Source organism: Mytilus californianus, unplaced genomic scaffold (genome assembly GCF_021869535.1).
Source record: "Mytilus californianus isolate M0D057914Y unplaced genomic scaffold, xbMytCali1.0.p SCAF_1, whole genome shotgun sequence".
NCBI lineage: Eukaryota > Metazoa > Mollusca > Bivalvia > Mytilida > Mytilidae > Mytilus > Mytilus californianus.
Window position 1 is genome coordinate 53596862 of NW_026262581.1, and position 25288 is coordinate 53622149.

The 25288-nt window shown below is 31.2% G+C and overlaps 1 protein-coding gene across 1 annotated transcript; it reads right to left on the bottom strand.

The window, feature by feature from the left end:
- Positions 1-24437, bottom strand: LOC127721466 (ras-related protein rab7-like). Its single transcript, XM_052228212.1, has 8 exons — positions 24363-24437; positions 7439-7501; positions 6443-6502; positions 5886-5929; positions 5179-5305; positions 3856-4074; positions 2503-2672; positions 1-1453 (listed from the first exon to the last, which is right to left on the bottom strand). The coding sequence occupies exons 2-7, from the start codon at positions 7481-7483 to the stop codon at positions 2532-2534; spliced, it is 636 nt and encodes a 211-aa protein (XP_052084172.1). The 5' UTR covers positions 7484-7501; positions 24363-24437; the 3' UTR covers positions 1-1453; positions 2503-2531.
- Between the last annotated feature and the right edge of the window lie 851 nt (positions 24438-25288).

The window sequence follows — 25288 nt, forward strand, 5'->3', positions numbered from 1 at the left end:
TCAAATAAAATAAAATAATTTTATTGGTGTAAATTCCAATACAAGAATGATACCAGTTGACATTTACAAAATACAAATACAAAAATAAACAAAAATAAATAGAAAAATATACAGAGACATATATTTTCCCAATGATAAGAGACACATTTTATATCTACATTATGAGGAGGTGTTATTCATACTATATTAACTAGATATTACAATAAACTTTAATACTACAACAGTTCTTAACAACATTTTGTTTATTTCAAATGACTGCATGTTCAAGCTTCACATACAGTACAAATGTCAGTATCATTGCTTTTCAAAATAAAACTGAATTTTTCATTTTCAGACATATTAACAAAAGAATAACTATATCACTTAAATTACAAAAGAGTATATTTCTATTAAATTCTAAAGCTTTACTTATGTTAATGACTTATGTTCATGAATAGGATGTATTGAATGTTGTGCTCAATGCACTTTGTTTTTTTAATCTTATAAGTAGAAATATTAATAACTATCAAGCTAGCAACATAAGGGTTTTGATTTCGTGAATGCAATCTTTAAACCCCAAAAGGCATCAATATGATGACTGAAATCTTCAGTTAAAGTGATTTTTATAGCATCCCTAAGTTATAACTTGCATTATATCAAGTTTCATTCTAATAAATGTACTAATAAATCTGTATATAATAAGGTGTTTCACCAATGTGTGTAAAAGATTAAAGATCATATTAAGATGAACTATACATTAAAAAGGTTTGATTGATTGTTGGTTGCTTAACGTCCAGTGGCATTTAAAAGGAAATAAAAATACAAGTAGATATATACTGTAACTTCAGAAATTATCACATGTCTTTATTATTGCAATTTTTAAAAAGAAAAATTTGCGAGGTTGTGATTTCAGGAAAATCTGCTTACAGGTATATGTACTGGAAATAATGTGGGTTTTATTATATTTATTGCTAAATTCACTCGTTTGAACTTGTTTGACATACATTTCAAAAGTTAAAACTTTTATAATGTGAAATAATGCTTTGTTGATATTTATTTGTTGCCAAGGACATGCATGAAACGTGTGATTATGAGAAACAAAAGTGTAGCTAAAGTGTGCTCGAATGCTGGGAGCTTTAACAATGATTAGTAAAACAAGATCTTGTTTTATGGTTTAATTTTGTTCATTGTTCTTAAATATAAATAGGATATTTGTGAAAGTTTTTTTTTAATTCAGTATAAAGAAGGAAGAATTGCATTGTTCTTTTGTATGTTTATACCATTAATGAAAGAAGGACTGGACCGATTTGTGATTTTCTAAAATCTCCTCTTTGTGAATGATGTATATGTATAAGTGTGATTCCCAGATCTGCTTGAACCCTACATTCTATTGTTGGGTAATTCAGTTTATGATTTATGCAAATAAAACAGTATTGTTTGAGGATATGTCTGCAGGAACAGGAACATATTTGTCCTGAAAAGAAAAACAATTGTGCTTTTAACTACTGAAATGATTTGTTTTAAATTCAACAAAATACACATCAAAATCAAAAAGAGGGACTTTAAGTTATGTATTCTTTAATTTTTAGGCCACTATTCTCACTATAAACATATATAATAAGGATATGAAGTTTTTTTCTTAAATTGATTAAATCATAATGTTCTATAGAATTACACATGTAAACAATCTAGTATAAATGAACATAGTGAAATGAAAATGATAAATCAAACACACCTACAACCTGAAAACATATTTTTGAACTAACTTGTAAACCTGGTTTCACAATATTTATGTACTGTTGATTGGTTCTCTGCTTGACTATTGACCTTGCCCAAAAGAAGGATGTACCATAGCGAATAATGATTTCATGGTTCAGATAGCAGGCAAGTTAACCAAAGATAGTACCTTTATCTACACATTCAGTGCTTACATATTGGAAGACTTTGAAGGGAAATGGAGAATATCCAAAAGTTTTATTTCTTGCAACACACAAAGAGCAAGTAAAAGTAAGTACTGACAAAATTTCAAGAACTGTGTAACTCTAATACTTTGCCAAATCAGACAAAATTACAATTGAAGCAGAGGCTGCATAGAACAAGTTTATATAGTAATATGGGTGCAGTTGTGCTCATATTTAAATTTTACAATTCAGATTGTAATTTAAAAATATTTTCTGCTTGACAACTACAAATTTCACATCAATATTAGTTTGATTATAGTCATTATAGTTTCATAATATGTATAAAAAGACTCCTGAGCTTATTTCATGATCTCTGCTATAATTGTGCAGTCAAAAATGCTATAAAGGTTATCTCTTTTAGACATGAACATGGTTGTCTAGTCAGGTGACACTTAAAGCCCTGCTGTAGTATTACCGATGCTATTTTGACCTCAATTCAAATAAAATTGAGAATATGGTGACCACCCTTGTAAGGTTAGTTTTCTCAAGTCCTGAGGATGACCTTTATATACAAGTTTGACTGTACATCCCAGAAGCTGAGTAACACAGATCTTGTACTTACACTGCATTCATAAGATAGAAATCTCTTAATTATTCAACCACTGTTCCTGACATGCTTACAACTAATGACATAAAGGCTTCTTCAACATTGGTTCCATCTTTAGCACTGGTTTCCATATAGGGAATATTTCCATTTTTTTTACACCATTTCATAGCTTCCTCTTTTGTTACCTAAACATGAAAACAATTCATTATAAATATAGCTGTTATTTAATTGATTGGATATTTATCATTCAGGACCAGGGTGTTTATCTCTTGGTTTAATGTAAAACAAGGAATCAATTTCAAAACCATTGGTTATAATTGTAAATATATATAAAGGACCCTTTGTTAAACCCTTGGTTAAAATCTACAGATTTGGTCTCCATTTTTTAATACATTAGAAAACCTAAAAATGTGTGGTCATGAAACATTAAGTCTTATTTCCTCCAATTGAATAAAACTTCATCATGTCACCTCACACATATGAACACTAAATTTAATATACCTAAAAGACAATCGCTATCACATAATTTTCCAGTGGGGTGGGGGTGTTATTTCTTATATGAGCTGCAAATTCAGGATACAATGTATGAATAACTTTTTTGTCATATATATTACCTGTAAAATGGTGTAATAGCAGTATTTATTTTATGGGGCAAATGAAATATAACCTTTAATGCGCAAATTAAAGACTACATTTTTTTATTTGGTGCAAATGCAATGCCCTTCTCATATTGTTTTACACAAAAAAAATATTGAATTTTGAAGAAAAAAAGTTGACACTGTTAAGGGGCTTTTGTTTAGCTGAAACATTTGTTGATATGATATTATTCTATTTTGTACTAAATAACTATCTTCTACCAGTATCGTCAATTCTAGACAATCTGATACCTAGTTACCTATTAAATTCGAAATTACTTTGACACAAATATGTGCTGGACACAGATACTCCCTGAAATGAGACCATTGAGGTAAGTAAGTATTGTCCCTAATTGACCCACTAGCTAGAAATGGTAACCAATATTCGAGGGTCGTAATGGGGGTACCTTCATGATAAATAACGGTAAAAAATCTTATTAAATGACGTTAATAGTAATTTTTGGCGCATGAAGATAAAATGTACACTTTCTTTAAGACATTAAAAAAAATCTTATTTTGACGAATCACGTTAATTTTTTTCCAAAAATAACAGTAACAAAATATTTATTTGAGGCTCTGAGGAATCACGGTAAAATTTTAACCAATTTGACGCTTACGGTAGCCAAAAATGACCATTTGACGCCTGACGGCTTCTCTACCCTCATATACCCCTACCCCAAACATTAAACATTATGTTAAAACTTAAATTTCAAATTTATTACTGTAATTATACCAATCTATTTTCTTTATCTATCTTATTCCCAATGACTATGTATGGGAAATTGTGTTCGTCTTCTGGATAAGCATTGGTCAAAAACTCCTCAAGGACTGATTCAAGATGTTTAAACGTCTCTGGCTGCGTAACATCATACACTAACAAAGCACAGTCTGTTCCTCGGTAAAAACTTAGTCCTAAAGTACGGAATTTGTCTTGACTTACTGTATCCCAAATCTGTTATACAAGTATACATGCAATTTATATAAGTAATGATATGTATATATAAGTCATATAAGCAAGAGTGAATTCTTTACCCAAATTCAAGAAGTTAAAGATTTGCATTGAAGAAAAATTAAAAACCAGTAATTAAAGGCTTGACAAAATGTAAAATAACTCAGAAGAAAAAAATCAATGGTTTGAATCATAAAACAACACTGGACTAAATCCAAATATGGCAGACAACAACCAATTCAACAACTAAGGGCTATTCCATTAAAATGTTTGTGGGAGGGGAGAAAGGGAAGTTTAATTATTGAATGTGGGCCATGGGTCTTTTTTCAGTATGCGTCTATAACCATTATGCAAAATTATCAAAAAATGGTTCTTGGTGGTAGGGATATTTTGAAAGTCCCTTCCTTCCTTCCCACATAGATTTTAATGGAATAACCCTAACAACAACAACTGGAATCATGTTACTATTGGAAACAAGGTTTAATATGTTTGTGAGTGCTGCAACCTCTCTCAAACCTTGGGAGGAGTGTATATGTATAATTTCCAATGAGACAACTCTTCACAAGAGACCAATCTGCCATGTAAGTTAGTTATTTCTTTTCCTCAAATGTGACCTACCATATAAGTCTTATCACTGGGTTTGTACTTTCACAAGCAACACTATGGGTGCAACATGTGGAGCAGGATCAGTTTTACAACTAGTTTTTGGTGGGGTAGGTGTTGCTCAGTCTTTAGTTTTCTATGATGTCTTTTATGTACTGTTATTTGTCTTCTCATTTTTTGCCAAGGCATTGTTATTTTGTATTCGATTAATGAGTTTTTTAGTAACACCTTTGACCTCTTCTCTTTTAGAGAGGGAACAGAGAAATATCTTGTAAAGCTTTTAATTACTTACAAACTCATTATCAATTTGGATAATACACATTTTCCAAACTATTTTACTAAAAACGCTTGTGACAACTGAAGGGTAAAGATTGCATTCATTTTATAGGGGAAGCTATAATTCAAAAATTGCATTGTATTAAGTTGGTTCAACTAAAATTATTGACAAAGGAAGATAACTCCATGAATGCAATCTTTTTCTTACATGAAAAAATAATTTAATACCTGTAATGTTAAATGCTCAGTATCTTTTGTAATTTTTTTCACAACAAAATCAGCTCCAATTGTAACTTTGTATTTTTCATCAAATGTACCATCTGAGTACTGATTCATTAAAGAGGTTTTACCAACACTAAAAATATGTTCAGAAATAACTATTTATTATAAGAATTTTATATAAAATCCTTTTAAATGCAATAATATATAGAAATTCTCACTAAGCTTTAAGGTCTCTAACAAAAGGGATGTCATAGTTATATAGATAAACAGAAACACTTTTTTGACAATGGCTCGATCTAGACAAGGGTAATACCTCGTCGATATATAATCAAAGTCTAAAATTAATACAAATCCTTGGGCAGAGAAATATTTATCATAAATGAATATATTCAACGTATTTGATATCTAATATAAATACATTCCCATAAATTTGAGACACATATATCTATTCTAATCTGAGGATTCAAAATTTTATGAAATAAATTTTATGTGTGACTTGGTTATGGATGATGTCGAATCTGCATTTACCTCACAGCTTTTTCCATTTTTCTTTTTTAACTTCTGTATTGTTTAACAGACCTTTCTTAATAAGACAAATTAGGCCTAACACAGCCAAATGTCATTAATTGTCCATCTTGGTATCACTTTTCAATTACTAAAAACTATAAATATAATACTTAAAACATGTTATAAAAAAGTAATTTTTTACCTACCCAATGCCTCCAAGAATCATTACTTTTACTAAAGATTTCTTTATCTAAAATAAACAACAAAACCTAGAAAATACCTAAAATATGTACAAATGTTGTACCCAAACAGTGATCAAATAGACAAAAGCTCATTCATAAACCTCTAACAGTTGTTTAGAAAGAAAAAAATATCCAGCATGAAGGCAAATACAAACACTCAAAAACTGAAGCTTATAGTTGCTTTAATACTGAAACCCCAGAGTATTTCTTATTTGTTCAGTGAATCATGAATCAAATCTGGCATATAATTTTCAATAATCACACTGCACTAATTTTCAAGCTGCAGTATCCACAACTTCATGGAATACTATCCGAACCAAAGTCTTTAACCAAATATAGAATGGAGTAAAGGACAGAAGGATAAACAATTAAAAATTCCCCTACTATAAAAGGAGGGGTATAAAAATTAAACGGTAATATAACATCCCATGTATTTAAGAAGAAAGACAGGAAATATAAATCACAAAACAATGAATAAGTTAGACCGGACCAAGAAATTCTGTAAAATACATGTTGCCTACTCTTTTTTCATCCCCTATAACAGCTGATCCATCTTCTTCATCTTCTTCATTGACAAAAGGCTAGAAAATAAATTATAAAAAAATTGTTACACAGATTTGGTAAATTTGCATCAATTTTATTATGAGCTTCAAGGTTTAAAAATTACTGTAAACCAAATTTGTTTCTGAAGTTGAAGTTGAACAGTACATTTTTTTGCCTTGAGTTCTTTTTTGACAATCTCCTAGCAATTTATTTTCATTATTTTCTATCTGAGATAATGATTTCATATAAGAAGGTCTAGATGGGGGATCTTTATTTCTTAATTCTTTAAATTTAAGGTCATTTTTCTCTATTTATTTAATGGTGGCTGAGTGGTCTAGTAGTCACACTTCAATATCACTAGTCTGTCAACTCTGAGGTTCTGAGGTTTTGACTTTGAATCCGGCCTGCATGTGGCAGGTGCACTTGAATCCAATCAGTCAGTGGTTCCTCTGGGCACTCCAGCTTTCTCCACCAATAAAAACTAACCACCAAGAAATAACACAATAGTGTTCACCAATCAATCAATCTATTTCTCCTATTTTTTGCCAATTATATGCTTATTCTTTAATATATAATGACAAAGTAATTTGGCTAAGTACTTCGGTACTAACATTAAAATACAGATATTAGTTAATTAAAATTTGGTGTTGTAAAACTTTTAAAATCATTTTAAATTAAGGAAAAATCTCCCTCATGTAAAGCTCTGATTCCTTGCCCAGATTTTACTTTACTGTAGGTTTTTTTTTATGGATTTATCAGCTCTTAAATGTTTGTATTAGGGTTTGATTTTTCAAAAATGTTGACAACGAGCATCACTGCCTAAAGTGACATTTATTGTTGAAATGCACATCTGGTGGAGCAAAATTGGTACCGCTAATGTTATTATCATAGCCAAGCGAATTGGTAATCATAAACATATTTATTCACTTTGAACTTCAAAGGATAGACAATTGATACATACTGCACATGCCTACCTTTTCATCGAGATCCTCATCATAATCGTATAATTCTTCTTCCATTTCTTTCTGTTCAAGAGGCTTAAAGATAAAATAAAGCATAAAAAGAATGTTTCTAATTTAAAAGCATGCTGTTATTATGAATAGCAACTGTAAATGAGTGTAATCATACTCATATACATGTTGTTGTGTAAAACTTGGAAGTTGTAAACTGATAGCATTGATGAGATTACAACGCTCAACTAAATACTTTGTACAAGTCAAAAAAAAAATTTCATCTGCTGCCATGCCAGATGAGCAATGATTACACAGTCTTTTTAACCTGATAATACCTTGATATCTCCCTTAACCTTATTTGAAGTCAAGAGTATGAGCTGATATTCTGAATCTGGTGAATTTAGCCTCCCAAAATCTTTTATATTTGTTAAATAATTTTCAAATCCAAGGTTTTGTTTAAACTTGAAGTATGACACAGTTTGCCATCTAAAAAATTCATGACACTTTTTGCTTTCGCCAAAGATTGATAAAATGAGATTTCATTAATGTATTTACATGTCTTCTAAAACCTATTTGTTTTCATAGACTTTGATAGAACTGACTAACCAATTTAGATTTATCACCGGTGCCACATGCTGAGCAGGTTCTGCTTACCCTTCTGGAGCACCTGAGATCATTCCCAGTTTTTTGTGGGGTTCAAATTGCTAAATCTTCAATTTTCTATGTTGTGTTATTTGCACTGCTGTTTGTCTGTTGTATTTTTTTTTCTTTTTCAGCCATGGCATTGTCAGTTTATTTATGACTTATGAGTTTGAATGTCCCTTTGGTATCTTTCTATGGTAAGCTGTTTTTATATCTGTTCAATTTCAAGATATCTTATCAAGTTAATAAGATATCTTATAAAGTATATAAGATATCTTATGATGTTTATAAGATATCTTATTTAATTTGAAGTTAATAAGATATCTTATTTATTTTATAAGATATCTTTGAAAGTATATAAGACATCCTTTTAACTTCATTAGATATCTTATTAACTATATAAGATATCTTATAAGCTATACAAGATATCTTATAAGCTATATAAGATATCTTATTTTAAATTAAATAACATAAGTAAATAAATTCAACAATGATTCTGCTCCTTTTGGAACTACGCAGTAGTAAATATCTAGATCATGTGATCGCACTTTCAAAATGGCAGATGAGAAGAGTCTATTAATTAATATTCGTGATGTTATCCAGAAAGCAGATAGGTGTATTAGAAATGACAATCTGAGACCTGAATTAGTATGCCTTGAGATTAGTCGCGCTACAGACATGTTAGCTGTATTAAAAAGTGTTTATGAATAATAACTTTACAATCAGCCATTAATAAATAAGATTTTTTGGAGTCCTAAAGTATGGTTTATGAGATATCTTGTATCATAAGTTAATGTTTGATGTGTTTGAGCTTTTGATTTTACCATTTCATTAGGGACTTTCCGTTTTGAAATTTCCTCAGAGTTCAATATTTTTGTGATTTTACCTTTTTTTCAAGCTATTGGAAATATGACATATCTTAAAAAACAGTTACTGTACATAGTATCTGTTGACTTTGATGCAGGTGATAATTATGGAAGGATCGTGATGAAAAACAGCATCAAAATATAATAAAAATAAGCTAACAAAAACAGTTTTTGTCATATTTGGATAGAATGAAAGAGGGGTATATGTTAACCATTAAAAGTTTGTTTATAAAAAATTTAGATCAAATATGACCATGCCAGCAAAGTGACTGCTTTAAGAAATTTGAAACATACCCTAATTTTTGTATCATGTTGGTTTGTTGACAATTGTTTAATTCCTGATAATATTTCTGGCTGCTGAATTCTGTTAGGAAAAACACAGAATTTTTTCCCCCACTGGAATTTCATAAAATATTTTTAATTCTTTATAATAATTTCTTAAATTTGAATTTCTAGATTAACCGAAAACAAATTGAAATAAGATTGACAATACAATTTTTTTTTATCTTTTGATGCCTTCGTTGTCCTATTCAAATCCAACTGAAACACAGATTCTCATGTATGATTGAACAGACGATGGAGGCATTTTAAAGTAGATGGAAATGTTAGCCCAAACTTTCACCTATTAACAACCTCTTGAAAGAAATTTAAGTTAAACTTGGGATTTAATTAAAAAGTTTTACCTGATTTGATCTGACAGGTGACAGTTTTAGAAATCAATGAAAGACTATATATATTAGAAGCATTCAATTGCCTGGTGCACTTATTATCATTTAGTGTGCAAGCATTGATAAAAATGTGACAAAAATAAGTTTGATGACCATACAGTTCAATTGAGCCCCCACTTTCTTTAATATAAAATATCCTATATGCTCAATAAAATATCTTATAAACTTAATTAGATAGACTTATAAAGATATATTTCATTTTAAATAAAATATCTTATATAGTATTAATAAGATATCTTATATATTAAATAACATATCTTATATATTAAATAAGACAACTTATATATTAAATATGATATCATATATATTAAATAAGATATCTTTAATATAATATTATATATCAAATTAGATATCTTATATATTGAATAAGATATCTTATATATTATGAATAAGATATCTTATATATGTAGGACTCAAATCTATGGCGGGTTCCAAATCTATGGCAGATTCCTTATCTATGGCAAATATGACGTTACAAACCCCAAACAAATCAAATCTATGGCAGATTTTTGTTTTCTCCAAATCTATGGCAGATTTAGGAATTACTTAATTTTCCGGGGGAAAGAGTAACATATAACGTCAAAATAAAATAACGCCATATAAGTCGTCGCCGACAGTAAAGTTGTTGGCTCTCCAAACTTTCCTGAAGTCCTGTTTTTAAAATATTCAAAAAGACCCCCTCCGCTTTCCCTCTAGAACAATTTGCCGATGGTTTAAATGAAGATGTGATCTTTTATCCATATGTTAAAATGAAGATGTGATCTTTTATCCATATGTTTAATTGAAGATGTGATCTTTTATCCATAGGAGGGACACTAATTATTGTACCGTCCGAATCCCGCGATCAAGAAAGGCACAGCTGTTTTTAGTAGTGGATATTTTGGGAATGGACTTATAGTAAATATTTTAGCTTCTACGGCTGGCAAAGTATTCAAAGTGAGAAAATGAAATTACAGGATACCACCTTGACTTAAATCGTCACCAGTTAAAAAAGATTGATTAACGCTGAAATAAATATTATGTGAAAAGTCAAACTGTTTTAATTGTTTTTTATAAAAAAACTGCTTTCTTGTTTGTTAAGGGACTTCCATTTTTCTAGATGTTTTAATTAATGGATTTAACAGGTACCATGCACATATTAGGAAATGCTTATTTTTGCGAGGAAGATCATTTTAATCCTGATTTCTGTATTATGGTATATATCACTTCTACACTTTTTTATGGTTGACATCACGATTTGGTTGACCATTATGGAATTTTTATTTCACAAATGTTTATAGACATGCTCCCGTTGTCGTACATTTCAACTTATTTAAGACAAGTCAGTGATTGTATATGTACTGCCTTGCTCTACATTTGCACAAAATCGGCCATAGATTTGGAAACAACAAAAATCCGCCATAGATTAGGAAATTACAAAACTTGCCATATATTAAGATAATTTAAAAAAATCTGCCATAGATTGGGGATGGCATGACATCATATTTACCATAGATTAGGAATCTGCCATAGATCTGGAACCCACCATATATTTGAGTCCTACATATATAAAGTAAGATATCTTATTTGTAAAATAAGATATCTTATTTGTAAAATAAGATATCTTATATATCAAATAAGATATCTTATATATCAAATAAGATATCTCATATATTAAATAAGATATCTTATATATCTTTATACATGTATATTAAATAAGAATCTATAAAAAATAAACAATTAAGATTTCTTACAAATTAAATGTGATAACTTTTTCCGTTTAAATCTTTTTGATATCAAAAGTAGTGTTACCTAGAATAAGAACAAAACCAATGTCCCTGTTTTCTGCATATTGGGATCTTCTTTGATGGTGGCCATGGTAAACTGTCATTTATAATCATATGATTGCAATTTTTCCTGCTTGAAGCACATTAAACAAGTTTCATGCATATTGTTAGGGAGCAAGGAATTTCTTTGTTTTCTTTCGTTTATTGTGAAATTTACAACCTCTGTGGAACTGCATATAACCCCCCATTTTTAGGAATTTGTATGTCAATAACATGCACTTTACATTTAATACAGCCGAGAATAAATGTTTGCCAATAAAATTTAAGGCTTGATAACAACAAGAGTGCACACGCTGAAATGTCTTGCCTTCTTTACTGACCATTGATTTTATGTTGATAGTCTTAAATATAATACAAGTATCACATAATGTTGACATGATCCAAGAAAATTAGATTAAAGTCAGATAAACCAAACCAGAAATACATGTACACCTTACAATCATTCCATACACCAAATATAGTTGACCTATTGCTTACAGTTTCTTTGAAACAAACTTAAACAGGAAACTTAACATTGACCAATGAACCATGAAAATGAGGTCAAGGTCAGATGATACCTGCCAGACAGACATATTCACCTAACAATCATTTCATACACCAAATATAGTTAACCCGAGTACTGCTTATAGTTTAAGAACAAGCCAAAACATAAATACTTAACACTGAGCAATGAACCGTGAAAATGAGGTCAAAATCAAAAGAAACCTGACAGACTGACATGTACATCATAAATTATTTCCATACACCAAATATAGTTGACCTATTTGCATACAGTATTAAAAAAACATACCAAAACAAAAAACTTAACTTTAACCATTGAACCGGAAAAATTGAGGTCAAGGTCCGATGACAACTTCCAGCTGGACATGTACTCCTTACAATCATTCCATACACCAAGTATAGTAGACCTATTGTATACAGTATTAGAAAACAGACCAAAACACAAAAATTAAACTTTAATCATTGAACCATGAAAATGAGGTCAAGGTCAGATGACAACTGCCAGTTGGACATGTACACCTTACAATGATTCCATATACCAAATAGAGTAGACCTATTGCTTATAGTGTCTGAGTTATGGACTTGACCACGAAAACTTAACCTTGTTCACTGATCCATGAAATGTGACCAAGGTCATATGAAAACTGTATGAAAAGCATGAGGACCTTGCAAGGTATGCACATACTAAATATAGTTAGCCTATTACTCATAGTAAGAGAGAAATTAACATTACCAAAAAATTTAACTTCTTTTTCAAAAAGTCACGTACACTGAACCATGAAAATGAGGTCAAGGACAATGGACATATGACAGACGGAAACTTCATAACATATATAAGGCATCTATATACAAAGTATGAAGCATCCATGTCTTCCACCTTCTAAAATATAAAGTTTTTAGGAAGTAAGCTAACACCGCGGCAGGATCACTTTCCCTATGTCGAGCTTTCTGCAACAAAAGTCTAAGTATTGAAATAAAGCTTAAGTGCACAGTAATTATTTTGGCATGAATCTGATGATCAGGGTGAGAATCTCTACAGGTTTCATCAGTTGTAATCAAATCAAATAGACAGTTATCAACCAATTATAAATTTTGGTTATTACATGCATGGGTACATACCGATTAAAATTTTTATCTTTTTATCGTGAAATTATATATTAATTGTACATAACCGTGGCGAAACAGAAGAAGTCATTTTTATTGATATATTACTGTGTAGTGGATTGGATATATTCTCCATTGGAGGTGTGCCTACACTTGCAGAATCTATACAGATACAGATTGGTAATCTCGATCTGAATTGCTATTGATTTTTCATGATTGGTCAATATTTTGTCAAACATATAGCCATACTTTATTTCAATTCGTAAAAGAAAGGAAGATATCTTATTTAGTTAGTTTCAAAGATTTCTAATTAAGTTTATAAGATATCTTTGTAAGAAACTATATAATAAGATATCTTATATAAGTTTATAAGATATCTTTTAAAACTATATATTTGTTCAATTTCAAGATATCTTATCAAGTTAAATCAGATATCTTTTTAACTAATTGAGATATCTTATAACCTAAATAAGATATCTTATTACTATATATATAATAAAATATTAATTTTCGCGAACCATTTAGGTCACAGAAATTCCAAAAAATGGCATCAGTAAGGAGAGTTGTACAAATGATGTGAATACACAGAACCCGGATCCAATTTATCTTTTACTAAAAGTATTCATCATTTTCTGTTTTGTATGTACTAACAACATTTCATTTTTCTACAATTTCGATTAAAATATTATAAAACCTGCATTTCAATAGGTCACATGCCCCAAATAAACATTCCCCGATTGGTCGAACTACTGTGGCCTCGGTGTAAAGCAACGCAAGCCTCGATGTAAAGATCACGCTTCTAAAAATAGAGGTATGTCCCAACTTAACATTCCCCGATTGGTTGAATTGCTGCTCGATGTAAAGCAACGGAAGCCTTGATGCAATGAAGAAAAGGGGTTGACAGGATAAACGTAATCGTTATGAATTTTAACTTCATGGTTCTTATGCAAGCAAATTTAATAAACAATGATTTTATACAGTTGTGTTATTGTTTTCACCTTACATAGGGCTTTATTTCTGATCTTATTTCTGTGTACACAATTCTGAATCTACATATTTCACCTACATCAATATTAGGTAATCCGTTTGGACGATTCCATATACTATTATGTTTTAGGGTTTTATAGCTTTAGTGTCGAGTTGGTGTATAGTATTGAGGGCTATCTGCGAGAAATAAATCCTTTTTTCTGATAGATTAACTAAATTCAAAACCAATATAAAAATAGTTAACACATATATTTTATTTAACTGAGTAAATTGATCGGAATGTGAATGATACATAAACCTAAAATTCGTTTTGGTCTATCCCAGTGATGACATTTGCGCGGGAATTTAGTCCATTGACATCGTAATATAATTTACTTTGGATTGTAATTATCTTTAAATGTAATGTTACAGGATTTAATGTGAAATTATTTGTCTCTTCTTTTATAGTACACGAGTTTGACGTCAGGTTTGTACACATGAAGTCTCTAGTCTAAAAAAGCCAGTGACAGAACGATAAACAGATAAGCAACTGTCTAGGGCCAAGTAAGGGAGGTGAAAAAGCCAGTATTACGCAGAACGATAAACAGTTACATAGACGGATCCAGGGGGTGGGGAAAATTTGTTGATTTTATAGGGAAGCAGGGGCGGATCCAGCCATTTTATAAAAGGGGGGTTCCCAACTCGGGACAAAGGGTGGGGGTGTTCCAACTATGTGTCCCCATTCAAATGCATTGATCGTCCAAAAAAAGTAGGGGTTCCAACCCTCGGAACCGTCCCCCCGGATCCGCCACTGGGGAAGCATGACGGGAGTGGGCAACCCTTAGGTCAGTCAGCGGCCACCCCCCTTTTATGAAAAGTTGTGGATCCGCCACTGAGATTTATATAAGCATGTTTTCTTTGTGTAGATACCTTAAAATATCACCAACTGTGACTGAGTACACAATTTGATTCATTTTAGCTCATTAGCTGGGCTCACTCGCTAAAAAGGTTCATTGCGGGCCTGCTCACTGGCTAACATTTTACGATATTCATGACTCGTGTAGAAAAGCCGATAATCTATACATGTGTGTGAGGAGTAGTTATCAAGCTTGCTTTCGTCTGTAAAAACTGTCTTAGGCCAAGTTAGGGAGGTGAAAAAGCCAGTAATAGAACGATAAACAGATGATCAGGTTTTCTTCATATAGATCCCTTAAAATATCCCCCACTGAGGACACAATTTGATTCATTTTAGCTCAGCTGCGCTCACTCGCCATAATAGGTTCATTGGGCTTACCGGCTAATATGTGCAGAAAAGCTGATAACCTATACATACATGTACATGTATATAGTCAGATCATATGTTTTCGTTCGTCATATGAATTTGTACTTTGCATGCCTTTTCAATGGAAATTGTGACGACAGTATGCATTCTTAATAGCACGAAAAACGATGAGAAGAGGATACATATGTCAACCAAAATTTTTCAGCAACGTCAAAATATGTGAGGACACCCTATCAAGATCTATTAAGCTTGCGTTCATGTTGCGTTAAAACTGTTTTAGGAAGGTGAAAAATACCAACAATATAACAATAAATAGATAATCGATATTGTAAGTGTTGAAAAGCCAATGGTCTACATATATACTTATATATGTCAACCTTAAAATAAAACTGATTTAATTTACACCACAACTGTTGAAAAAACCTTTATGTTTATATAACTTATCTCATTCTAGTCCATTCAACTGACAGAATCAGTGTACATTTCATGAACTCTTTAATAACAATAATCATCATGGACTATTCTTTATAGCAATATCTGTTAGCCATTTAGGGGTCTTTTGCATTCAAAGTTTAGTTTTAGTGGGTTTATTTTGCGAAAAAGAAGTCAATTTCCAGATCAAAGTTAACATTTTCTATATATTTTGTTGTGTCAAAATGACCTAATGAATATAAAGGACAGTACCCATATAGACCCAAAAATGGTATATCACATTCTACACATGACATTTTAGCAGGAAAGACTGCCATTGGAGTATATAACTTTTAACCTGTGTATGTATAATTAAAATATGATAATAAAATTCATATCTTTTTCAGGACTTCTGATCGAACCATGTACATGTAGTATGGCATGTTTGTGAGATATGGTTTTGGTGGATAGGATGTTCATGAAGGACCTGTAGTACAAAGTATATCACTGGATTGAGCTCTTTGTATAAGTGTATTATTAAAGTGCTTTGCTTTGAGCTAGGTTCATTGTTATGCAATTCATTCTTTGTGAAATAAAGATTTGACAGACAACTCTCATGTACAAGGATTTGTCAGGGTAGTATCCATTCTATGTACAATGTAAGTAATAAGGAGATAAAAGCATTTTATTATGATTTGAACCAAACATTTTTTGTCCTTTAACCAAATTTAAAAAAAAGAACAAATTTACCCGACAATGCTACACTCGCTACTAGCAATATGATGCTAGGTTGTTTTAATACATCTGTACTGCCTACTGATGACTCGGTCCTGAGTGTAAATGGTCATTCAGTATGTTAAAAAAAAAAAAAAAATTTATAAGGCCTATCTGGCCTAATTGATTTCTAAAACTATATTTCATTGTACATGTTCAACATTTTTCATTCATTTGTTTATTTCTTAATTTGTGTGAATTAACATTGTTACAGTAAATGTTAATAACTACACTTTCATACCACAACAAATACTGTATTGGTATCACTTATATTTCTATCCATACATGTATCACAAAAAAAATTGAAAAGAGAATAATTTTGCAATACCTTTTTCATATTGAATACTATAACTTTTTTGATATTTAGACATATTAAGTAGATTTTCATAATACCCACTTGACATGCTTGAAATTCTATCAGATTACTTTTGGAGCAGTTATGAGTCTTTGAAGCATGCTCACAAAGGTTTTTTTGTTGATATCGTTTTCATATTGGTCAAAACTTTTTTTTGCTTCGGCCAGCTTTGGAGGAGATGTTATCAAAGAATTGATAAAAAACAACACAGAAGTTTACTTTCTAGCTCATCTAGCCCCAAGCATCATGTCAGGCATTTTCATTACTAAAAACCAATAAATGTCTTCTAATCTGAGAAATAATTTCGACATTTTAACAAAATATTTTACTAATGATACTGACAATCCACCACAAAGTAATATAAATAGAACCATACAAATAGTGAGCAAATACATATAAAAAAGATGTGGTATGATTGCCAATGAGACAATTCTCCACAACAGACCAAAATGACACAGAAATTAACAACTACGGGTCACCGTACAGCCTTCAACAATGAGCAAAGCCCATAACGCATAGTCATTTATGTTATTTATGTACACAAAATAAACGAAAAACAAATATTATGTAACAGATAGACAAACAACAACCACTGAATTGCAGCCTCCTGATATCATGTTCTCAGATATCATCTCCCATTTAAAAAAAAATCACATGAAAAAATGAACCTATTATGTGATGCTCTCCTAGCTACAAAATTTATCCAAAATCAAAGATGTGGAAAATATTCTATCATACTCATTTGGTCATTAATGCAATTAGTGTCTCTTTCATGCCCTCTTGAACATAAAATCTAAATATTAAATAAACAACACTCCTCATGCTCAGGTTGGTTGTCATCGTGCAACACAGTTAATAACACCATATAGGAAAAACATAGAACACCTTTTGTCATATAAAACACTCAAACATCCAAACATACTATCCACATTCATCTGTGTCCACACTTGTTATGCTTATAAGATATCTTTTAAACCAGTTTAATAAGATATCTTATTTAATTATCAAGATATCTCAATTAGTTTATAAGATATCTTATTTAGTTTAAAAGATATCTGATTTAGCTTGATAAGATATCTTGAAATTGAACAAATATAAAAACAGCTTGCCATATCTTTCGCCTCTCTTCAAGTCAATTTGGTTTTCATCCACTTTGACGTATTCTGACTATCAATGACAATGGACATTATTCTTGCGACATTGAGTGCCAAATTTGATCTATTCTAGTTTTTCTCTAAATTAAAAATGTTTTATATTTGACAATCTAAAGTGTTCTACTTATCTAAACTTCTCTTTACCCCATACAAAATATGTCAAATTTTCAATTAAAAAAAAAATTTAAAAAGTGTTGTTTTCACATAAATTACACAGTTCATGCCCGAAATATTAAGACAGAGGAAAATTCTTTTATCTACATTCATATCTTTTTAACATTTTCATGCTTTGCCCCAGCATGTACTCAGGTGTACTTGCAATGTGTTAAATATTTACAGATATGAATGTAGATAATTTGTAACAGTTTAATGAGGGTATTAATGGGGGTACTGTCCTTCATGATGAATAACGGTAAAAATTCTAGCCAAATGACGTTAACAGTAATTTTTGGTGCATGACGATAAAATGTACACTTTCTTTTTATACGACCTAGAACAGGCAAACCTTACAACAGTTGTAGATAATGCAGACAATGTTAACAAAGGCATATATAATTACACTATTTTTCATACAAAATTAATGAGTATAGTTGTCACAACCACATACCAGTTAAAAAAAGAAAAACTGTTTAAAACCAGCACCATTTATGAATAAACATCTAAAAAATGCAATCTACAAGAAACAAATGCTACACAACAAATATTTACAAATAAGATCAAAGAAAAACTGGGAGACAAATTTTATCACCAACAAAGAAACATTGTTACCAAACTAAGACGTCAGTCTATAAGAAACTATTTTATAGAGTGTTGCTGAGTGAGTGACTAGCGGTCCAAAACAAAAAGATTTCTGGCCAACAATTAAACCCTTTTTAACAAACAAAGGTAGTCATTTTGACAACAATATTATATTATGCAATGATCATAACATCATAAATGATCAATCTAATGTTGCAGAAGTTTCAATGATTATTTTGTAAATGTTAAGCCAAAGACATTGGCAATGATAGTTGTGACTGTGAGGTAGATGAAAACCATCCAAGCATTAAAACCATTATAGAGAACTGTAATGTTGAAGGCAGTTTATTGTTTAATGAAATTAATGATGAATTTGTAGAAAAACAAATCAATAAGATCAATGTAAACAAAGCTACTGGCTTTGATGGTGTAAATAATTCAGTCAAAATTTTGAAAATAGCAAAACTAGTAATTGTACATGTAAAACCTATTACTAAACTTATTAATATGTCAATAAAAAGTTCAGTTTCCTGACCATCTAAAGGAAGCACAGGTTGTTCCATTACATAAGAAGAATAGCCAGTTAGGGGACGACCATTTGATATTCTGGTGGGGGCCAAGAGGATTTGTTTTGGATTGGTTATTTTTTTTTTGTGATCTAGAAGAAGAGATTATCTATTTTCTGCACTGTTGAAGCATGATTTTTCATTTTCATTAAAACAAGGGACTGGTTATTTATTTTCACAATTATATTTATAATATTTGAAAACACACAAATTTTAATTTTTTTTTATATTCCTAAATAGATAATAAATGTATAGTCAAATCATTATGTACCATTTAATCAGAATCATCATCCTGTGGAAGTGAATCTTCTGAATTCCTTAACTGCATTTATTGCATACGTACATGGTATTAAAGTGGGGCTGTAACTAAGCCTCTTTTAAAAGTAATGTCAAACATATTTGCCTAAATTCAGCTAAGGTTTTGGGGCCGCTGAAGGCCCCTAGAAGATATAGAAAAATGATGCAAAATCATACATTCTGCGCGTTTCCCAGATCCTTTCTTAATCTGAAACGCAAGTTCTGTTAATTATTTTTTCGACAATATTTTGGTCTCAAAGCAAAAATATATAGATGCAGTGTAAGACTTTTAGTTTTTAGGGACAACATCAAAAGACCAATATGTAGGATAAAGCAAAAAGTGTAATTCACAAACTTAAGTATGTGGCTGCTTTTTTTTTATAGTGTTTTGGCTTGCAGAAAATCTTTTTAATATACCTGTCAATTATGTGTTTTTTTTTCTCAAATTAAGTTAAGAGGGGCTGATTATCATTGATATAACTATGTCAAGTAAGTTTCTATAACACATTTCAATTACAACTTGATGTAGTTCCTAACTGAGATACAATTTGAAATTCATGTAGTTTGTAAAATTAGATAAAAAGTCCTTAAATAAAATAATATAAACTCAAGTTTAAAAAAAATTACTAAATTACAAATGGAATGCAACACTAAGAGAATAAAGAAGGGCAATCAATGAACAAAAGACAAACCCTGGAACAGATAAAACACAAAACGACAAACATTATAGACAAATAACACTGAAAACTATAATTAAATGAGAAACAGGGATCTTGAAAAACAGGGGCTATGTCAGAGGGTGAACAGAATTTGCTTCTTGCAAGGCATTCGAGGTAAAAAATAATTAATATGAAGACAAGCTTTTGTTTTTGAAATTTCCTACCTGAGGCATTTGCCTCAATTTAGTTACAGCCCTCTTATGAAAGTGAGGTAAATGTTCCTGAGTTAATATACCTCTAGTTAATTGAAACCCATTTTCAGACATTTCAAGTACATAAATATTTATACATTGTATTATAAAAGATTTGGGAAGTTTTTCCCGAAAAAAATATGAAAAAAGACGAATTTTGGAAGAATCTGGTGCCATTTCATACTTTAGTATAGCATTTATAAAATGGCTTAACCTTCCGAGTTATTTATTTTCAATACATTGTAGGTCAGGTAATTTATTTTCAAACTACCACAGAACAAACCATTCATTTTTGTTATTATCAAGGCTGAGTTATTTATTTTCAAAATCCTCCTGGCCCCCCCCCCCCCCCCCCCCCCCCAGAATATCAAATGGTCGTCCCCTTAGAGGCAGGAAACTACAGACCTGTTAGCAGCTAATAGAATATTTTAACAAGATATTTCATCCTTCTTTGTCAGCTTTTAGACCTGGCTATGGCTGTAATACAGCACTTCTAAAAGTCATTGAGGACTGGAAGAAAGCAGTCGACCAAAATTTATATGTTGCAGCTCATGGACCTTTCGAAGGCCTTTGATTGCCTACCCCATAACTTACTGTTATTAAAGTTGAAGGCATATGGGCTGTCAAATGAGGCACTAAAACTTATCGACAATTTTGTAAAAGAAAATGAGTTGTACAACTATGCAGATGACAATACATTGTCACACTCAGGACCAGATATAAACGGATTAGTTAAATCTTTGGAAAAGGAAAGTGCAGTTTTAATAGATTGGTTTGCTTAATTACAACAAAATGAAAGCTAATCGGGATAAATTTCAGGCTATTGCCATTGGCAATAAATCTAAAAGTGGGGATAATAAATTCAATTTGGATGGGGAATGAAATTTTATGTGACACTGAGGTAAAGCTCCTGGGAGTGACAATAGATTATCAACTCAAGTTTAAAACACATATTTCTGAAATTTGTAAAAAAGCATCAAGGCAGTTAAATGTACTAAAAAGAATTGGGAAACATCTATCTAAATTGGGAAGGTTAACTATTTATCATTCATATATTATGTCTAATTTCAACTATTGTCCTGTGGTTTGGCATTTTTGTGTTGAGGGTAACACTTAAAAAATGGAAAAAAAATACAAGAACGTGCCTTGAGGTTCATCTAGGAAGATGTTAATAGTGAGTATGAAACTCTGTTAAAATCTGGTTTACCTTCTTTTAAAAAAAGACGGCTACGAATGATGGCAATAGAAGTTTTTAAAATATTACACAAAGAGTCACAATTTTTTTCCATAATATTAATTATTAATTTTAAAAATGTACCTTACTCTTTTAGAAAGCAACCGTAGACTGTTGAAGTACGTACCACTGGTGAGAACAACACAGTTTGGACTTCATTCATTAAGGTATGCTGGAGCTACACTCTGGAATGAGCTGCCTGACACGAACGTGCACAGTCGAACCTGAACCAGTTTAAAAGTATGATCAACAACTGGAATGGCAACTCATGCAGATGTGGCTCCTGCAGATCTTTTAAAAAGCTTTTGATTTTTTATGTTTTCCATGCAACTTTTAGAACTAGATTTGCTTTATTTATTTTGTCTGCTTTATGTGCTTATAATCTAGTTTAGTGCTTTACTTGTTTGTGCTTGCTTTTATATATATGCAAATTTTTGCTTATGCAATATAGCTGTCTTACTTTGTATGTCTATTGCATATGTTGTATATGTCTTAATATTGAGTGTGTTGTTATTGCTATTAATGTCGGCAAAAAGCTCAACAGAGCTTATGTTTGTAATGTTTCTATGATGTAACCCGACTTAAAATAAAATTTTCTATTCTATTCTAGACGATAAAAAATTGACTGATGAATCAACAGGGGTGTTGAAATGCTATGCCCAACTCGCACATTTGACAGATCAGACAAGCAATTTTTTCTGTCTTTGTTGCCCTTGGACAAGTAAAAAAAATGTTGCTTGACAATGTAAATTTTTATAATCATATAGAAAAGTCCTCAAAATTTATCTATCAAAGTAGAAAAATATCAAATAATAAGACGAAAGCAACATGTTTAAGTAAATCAATGATCAAGAAATAAATCGATTATCAAACAACAAAAAATAAGTGTGCGAACCCGGGTTTCATCAAGATTCTGCATTTTCTTCCCATTGATTCGGGATTGTAGATCAGGTTATCATAGCAACGATACACTGGAAATTGTCATTATTAATATCGAGCTCTGATTCTCAAGAATGAAAATAAATGACCAGTCTAGTTGGATAAGAATCTTTAAATAGGTCATCGCTCGGAAGTTAACCAACGAAAAAGAGGCACCTCCTAAAAAAACAAAACTTGGTTGATCGAAGAACTTGGTTTTGACAAGAAACGGAAATCAGAAGTGGCAAAGCTAGGACAAATAGCATGAAAATAAAAGAAATAGAGGATTTTAAAGTTCTATAATGTTTTGATTTCGCTTAGTTATCTAAAATACTCTCAAATTTACAATTGGCCTACCAAAAGTGTTTTTGGGGGAAAAAAGGGGGGGGGGGTGTGTGGAAACAACAATTCAATAATTTATTAATTATTTGGGTTTCATCTCGATCTTCAGTAACTTTTAACTTCACAGTGCAGGCTCACAGTGAAGAAAAAATATAAGTCATGATATGATCTCCCAGGTTCATGTAATTATATAAGCTAGCATTGAAAAATAATTTGCAAAATTGGCCTCTAGATTCTTAAAAATAGTTTAAAGTTGTTTTTTATGGTTGGTTTCTTATCTATCTCATTGGTGTATTCTCTACTTATATTTCGATCATTCTAACATACAAAGACCATGACTACCATTTTCATTGTGTTTCAAAGTGTTTTAGGAACAAACACATTTACAGAAAAATACATCTTCATTCCAAAATTCATAAAGAAATCAGGGCAAGTAACTTTTCTTCCAGACAAGTAAAATTTACAAATTCACTTGCCTGGGGACAACTTCACAGTGGTCAAAACAAATATTTCCACACCCCTGATCACGTTAAATCTTTTCCCAAAAATAACGGTAACGATAATTATTTGAGACCTCTGACGAATCACAATAAGGATATTTTAACGAATGACTGTAAAATTTTAACCAATTTGACGCTATATATTAAGGTTCATCTATACACTTCAACAAAAATGGCTGTGTTTACACCATGAAATTTTCTCTGAGTACAGACAAAACTGAGTAATTTTAAAAGTTTTAATGCCTGGCAGCACCTAGATAAATTATTGTTACATCCAATTTATGTTCTAAAAAGTTAAAACACTTTATGGATTTTGATGAACATTTTCTTTCCTTGCCACAGAAGATGGTGAAATAAACAAACACCTGAGTTTCTTTGATACAGTCCACTCATTTACACTTTTTAAATCACCTTTGTTGTGAGTAGATTTCTATTGTCCATATCAATCAATGATACAATACAATCATTACCTGAGGGGAACCATCTCAAAGATTTCACGACTTTGTTCATTTTTACACCACCTGTGGCAAGGAAAGAAAATGTTTAGCAAAATCCACAAAAGTTTTTTTCTTTTTAAAACACAAAATGTATACAACTTGTATATATCTAGGTGCTGCCAGGATTTAAAACTATTAGAATTACACAGCTTTGTCTGCATAATGACCGTTTGACGCCTGACGGGCAATCCTACCCATAATATGGATATGAAAATTTGCATCGATATATATATAATAGATTCTTTTGCCAATATCTAAGCATTGCATTGACAACATTAAAATGTGTGGGAAATCTGCCAAGCTCGGGTAAGGATTAGGATTAAAATCTTACTACCTGTTTGGTAAAATTATCTAGCAAGATGTTTGGTTGTTAGCCACGCTACTGGTAAACTGGAACTCGATTGCATTTAGCGCTTCGCTCAATAATGGTAGACAGCCGAGAACCAGCTGACTTGGATAACTCGGCCTAAAACAAACTCGGCCTATATCAAAGTCGGACTATAACAAGCTCGGCCTTCTATTATCTATATAAGTTAACTATTAGCTAGTAATAGTTTTTTCTACTTTTTTTATTATTTTACGTTATTTTATATAACAACTTTATAAACGATTTACGACATAATAAAAAACATTTTATATATATTATATACTGGGGCTAAGTTGTCCGGCTAGCCGGAAGAATAGTGGTGGGGCTATTTGTACGGCTAGCCAGAAGAATAGTGCTGGGGCTATTTGTCCGACTATAGCCACAAGAATATTGCTGAAGCTATTTGTCCGGTTAGCCTGATGAATAGTGCTGGAAATATTTGTCTTGCTAGCTGCATGAAAAGTAAAGGGACTATATTCCTCCAGTTGTATTTTTTAATTTGTAAATTATGTTTGGTTAATAGGTGTTTAATTTATCTTAATTGATGTTTCTTTTGGTGCCTAACCATAACAATAACTGTCCCAAAAATCAATTATTTTGACCTTAATGTCAAAGGTCAGGGTTACATAGAGGTCATGGTGTTATGCCAACAATTGTGGTATATTAATACACACCTTAATGCCAAAATATCATAAATTTTAGTCAAATGATGAAAAGGTTTTGTCCTGGACAAGACTGTTTGAAAAGCAAAAGAAGACAAACCAGAAGCAGAAGAAGAAATACTATAAAAAATTACATTTCGCCTTATTGAAACGGAGACATTATAAATTAAAGAACCTTTGAGAGCACGCTCACATACCCCACGCCCCCACATTGTCACTGGACAAACAAAA

Excerpts from the sequence above, each read along its gene's own strand:
- LOC127721466 (XM_052228212.1), bottom strand. The coding sequence starts at position 7,483 with ATGGAAGAAGAATTATACGATTATGATGAGGATCTCGATGAAAAG. Across the intron at positions 6,503-7,438 it reads ATGAGGATCTCGATGAAAAG|CCTTTTGTCAATGAAGAAGA; the intron begins GTAGGCATGTGC and ends TTTATTTTCTAG. Across the intron at positions 4,075-5,178 it reads CTGAGCATTTAACATTACAG|ATTTGGGATACAGTAAGTCA; the intron begins GTATTAAATTAT and ends CTTGTATAACAG.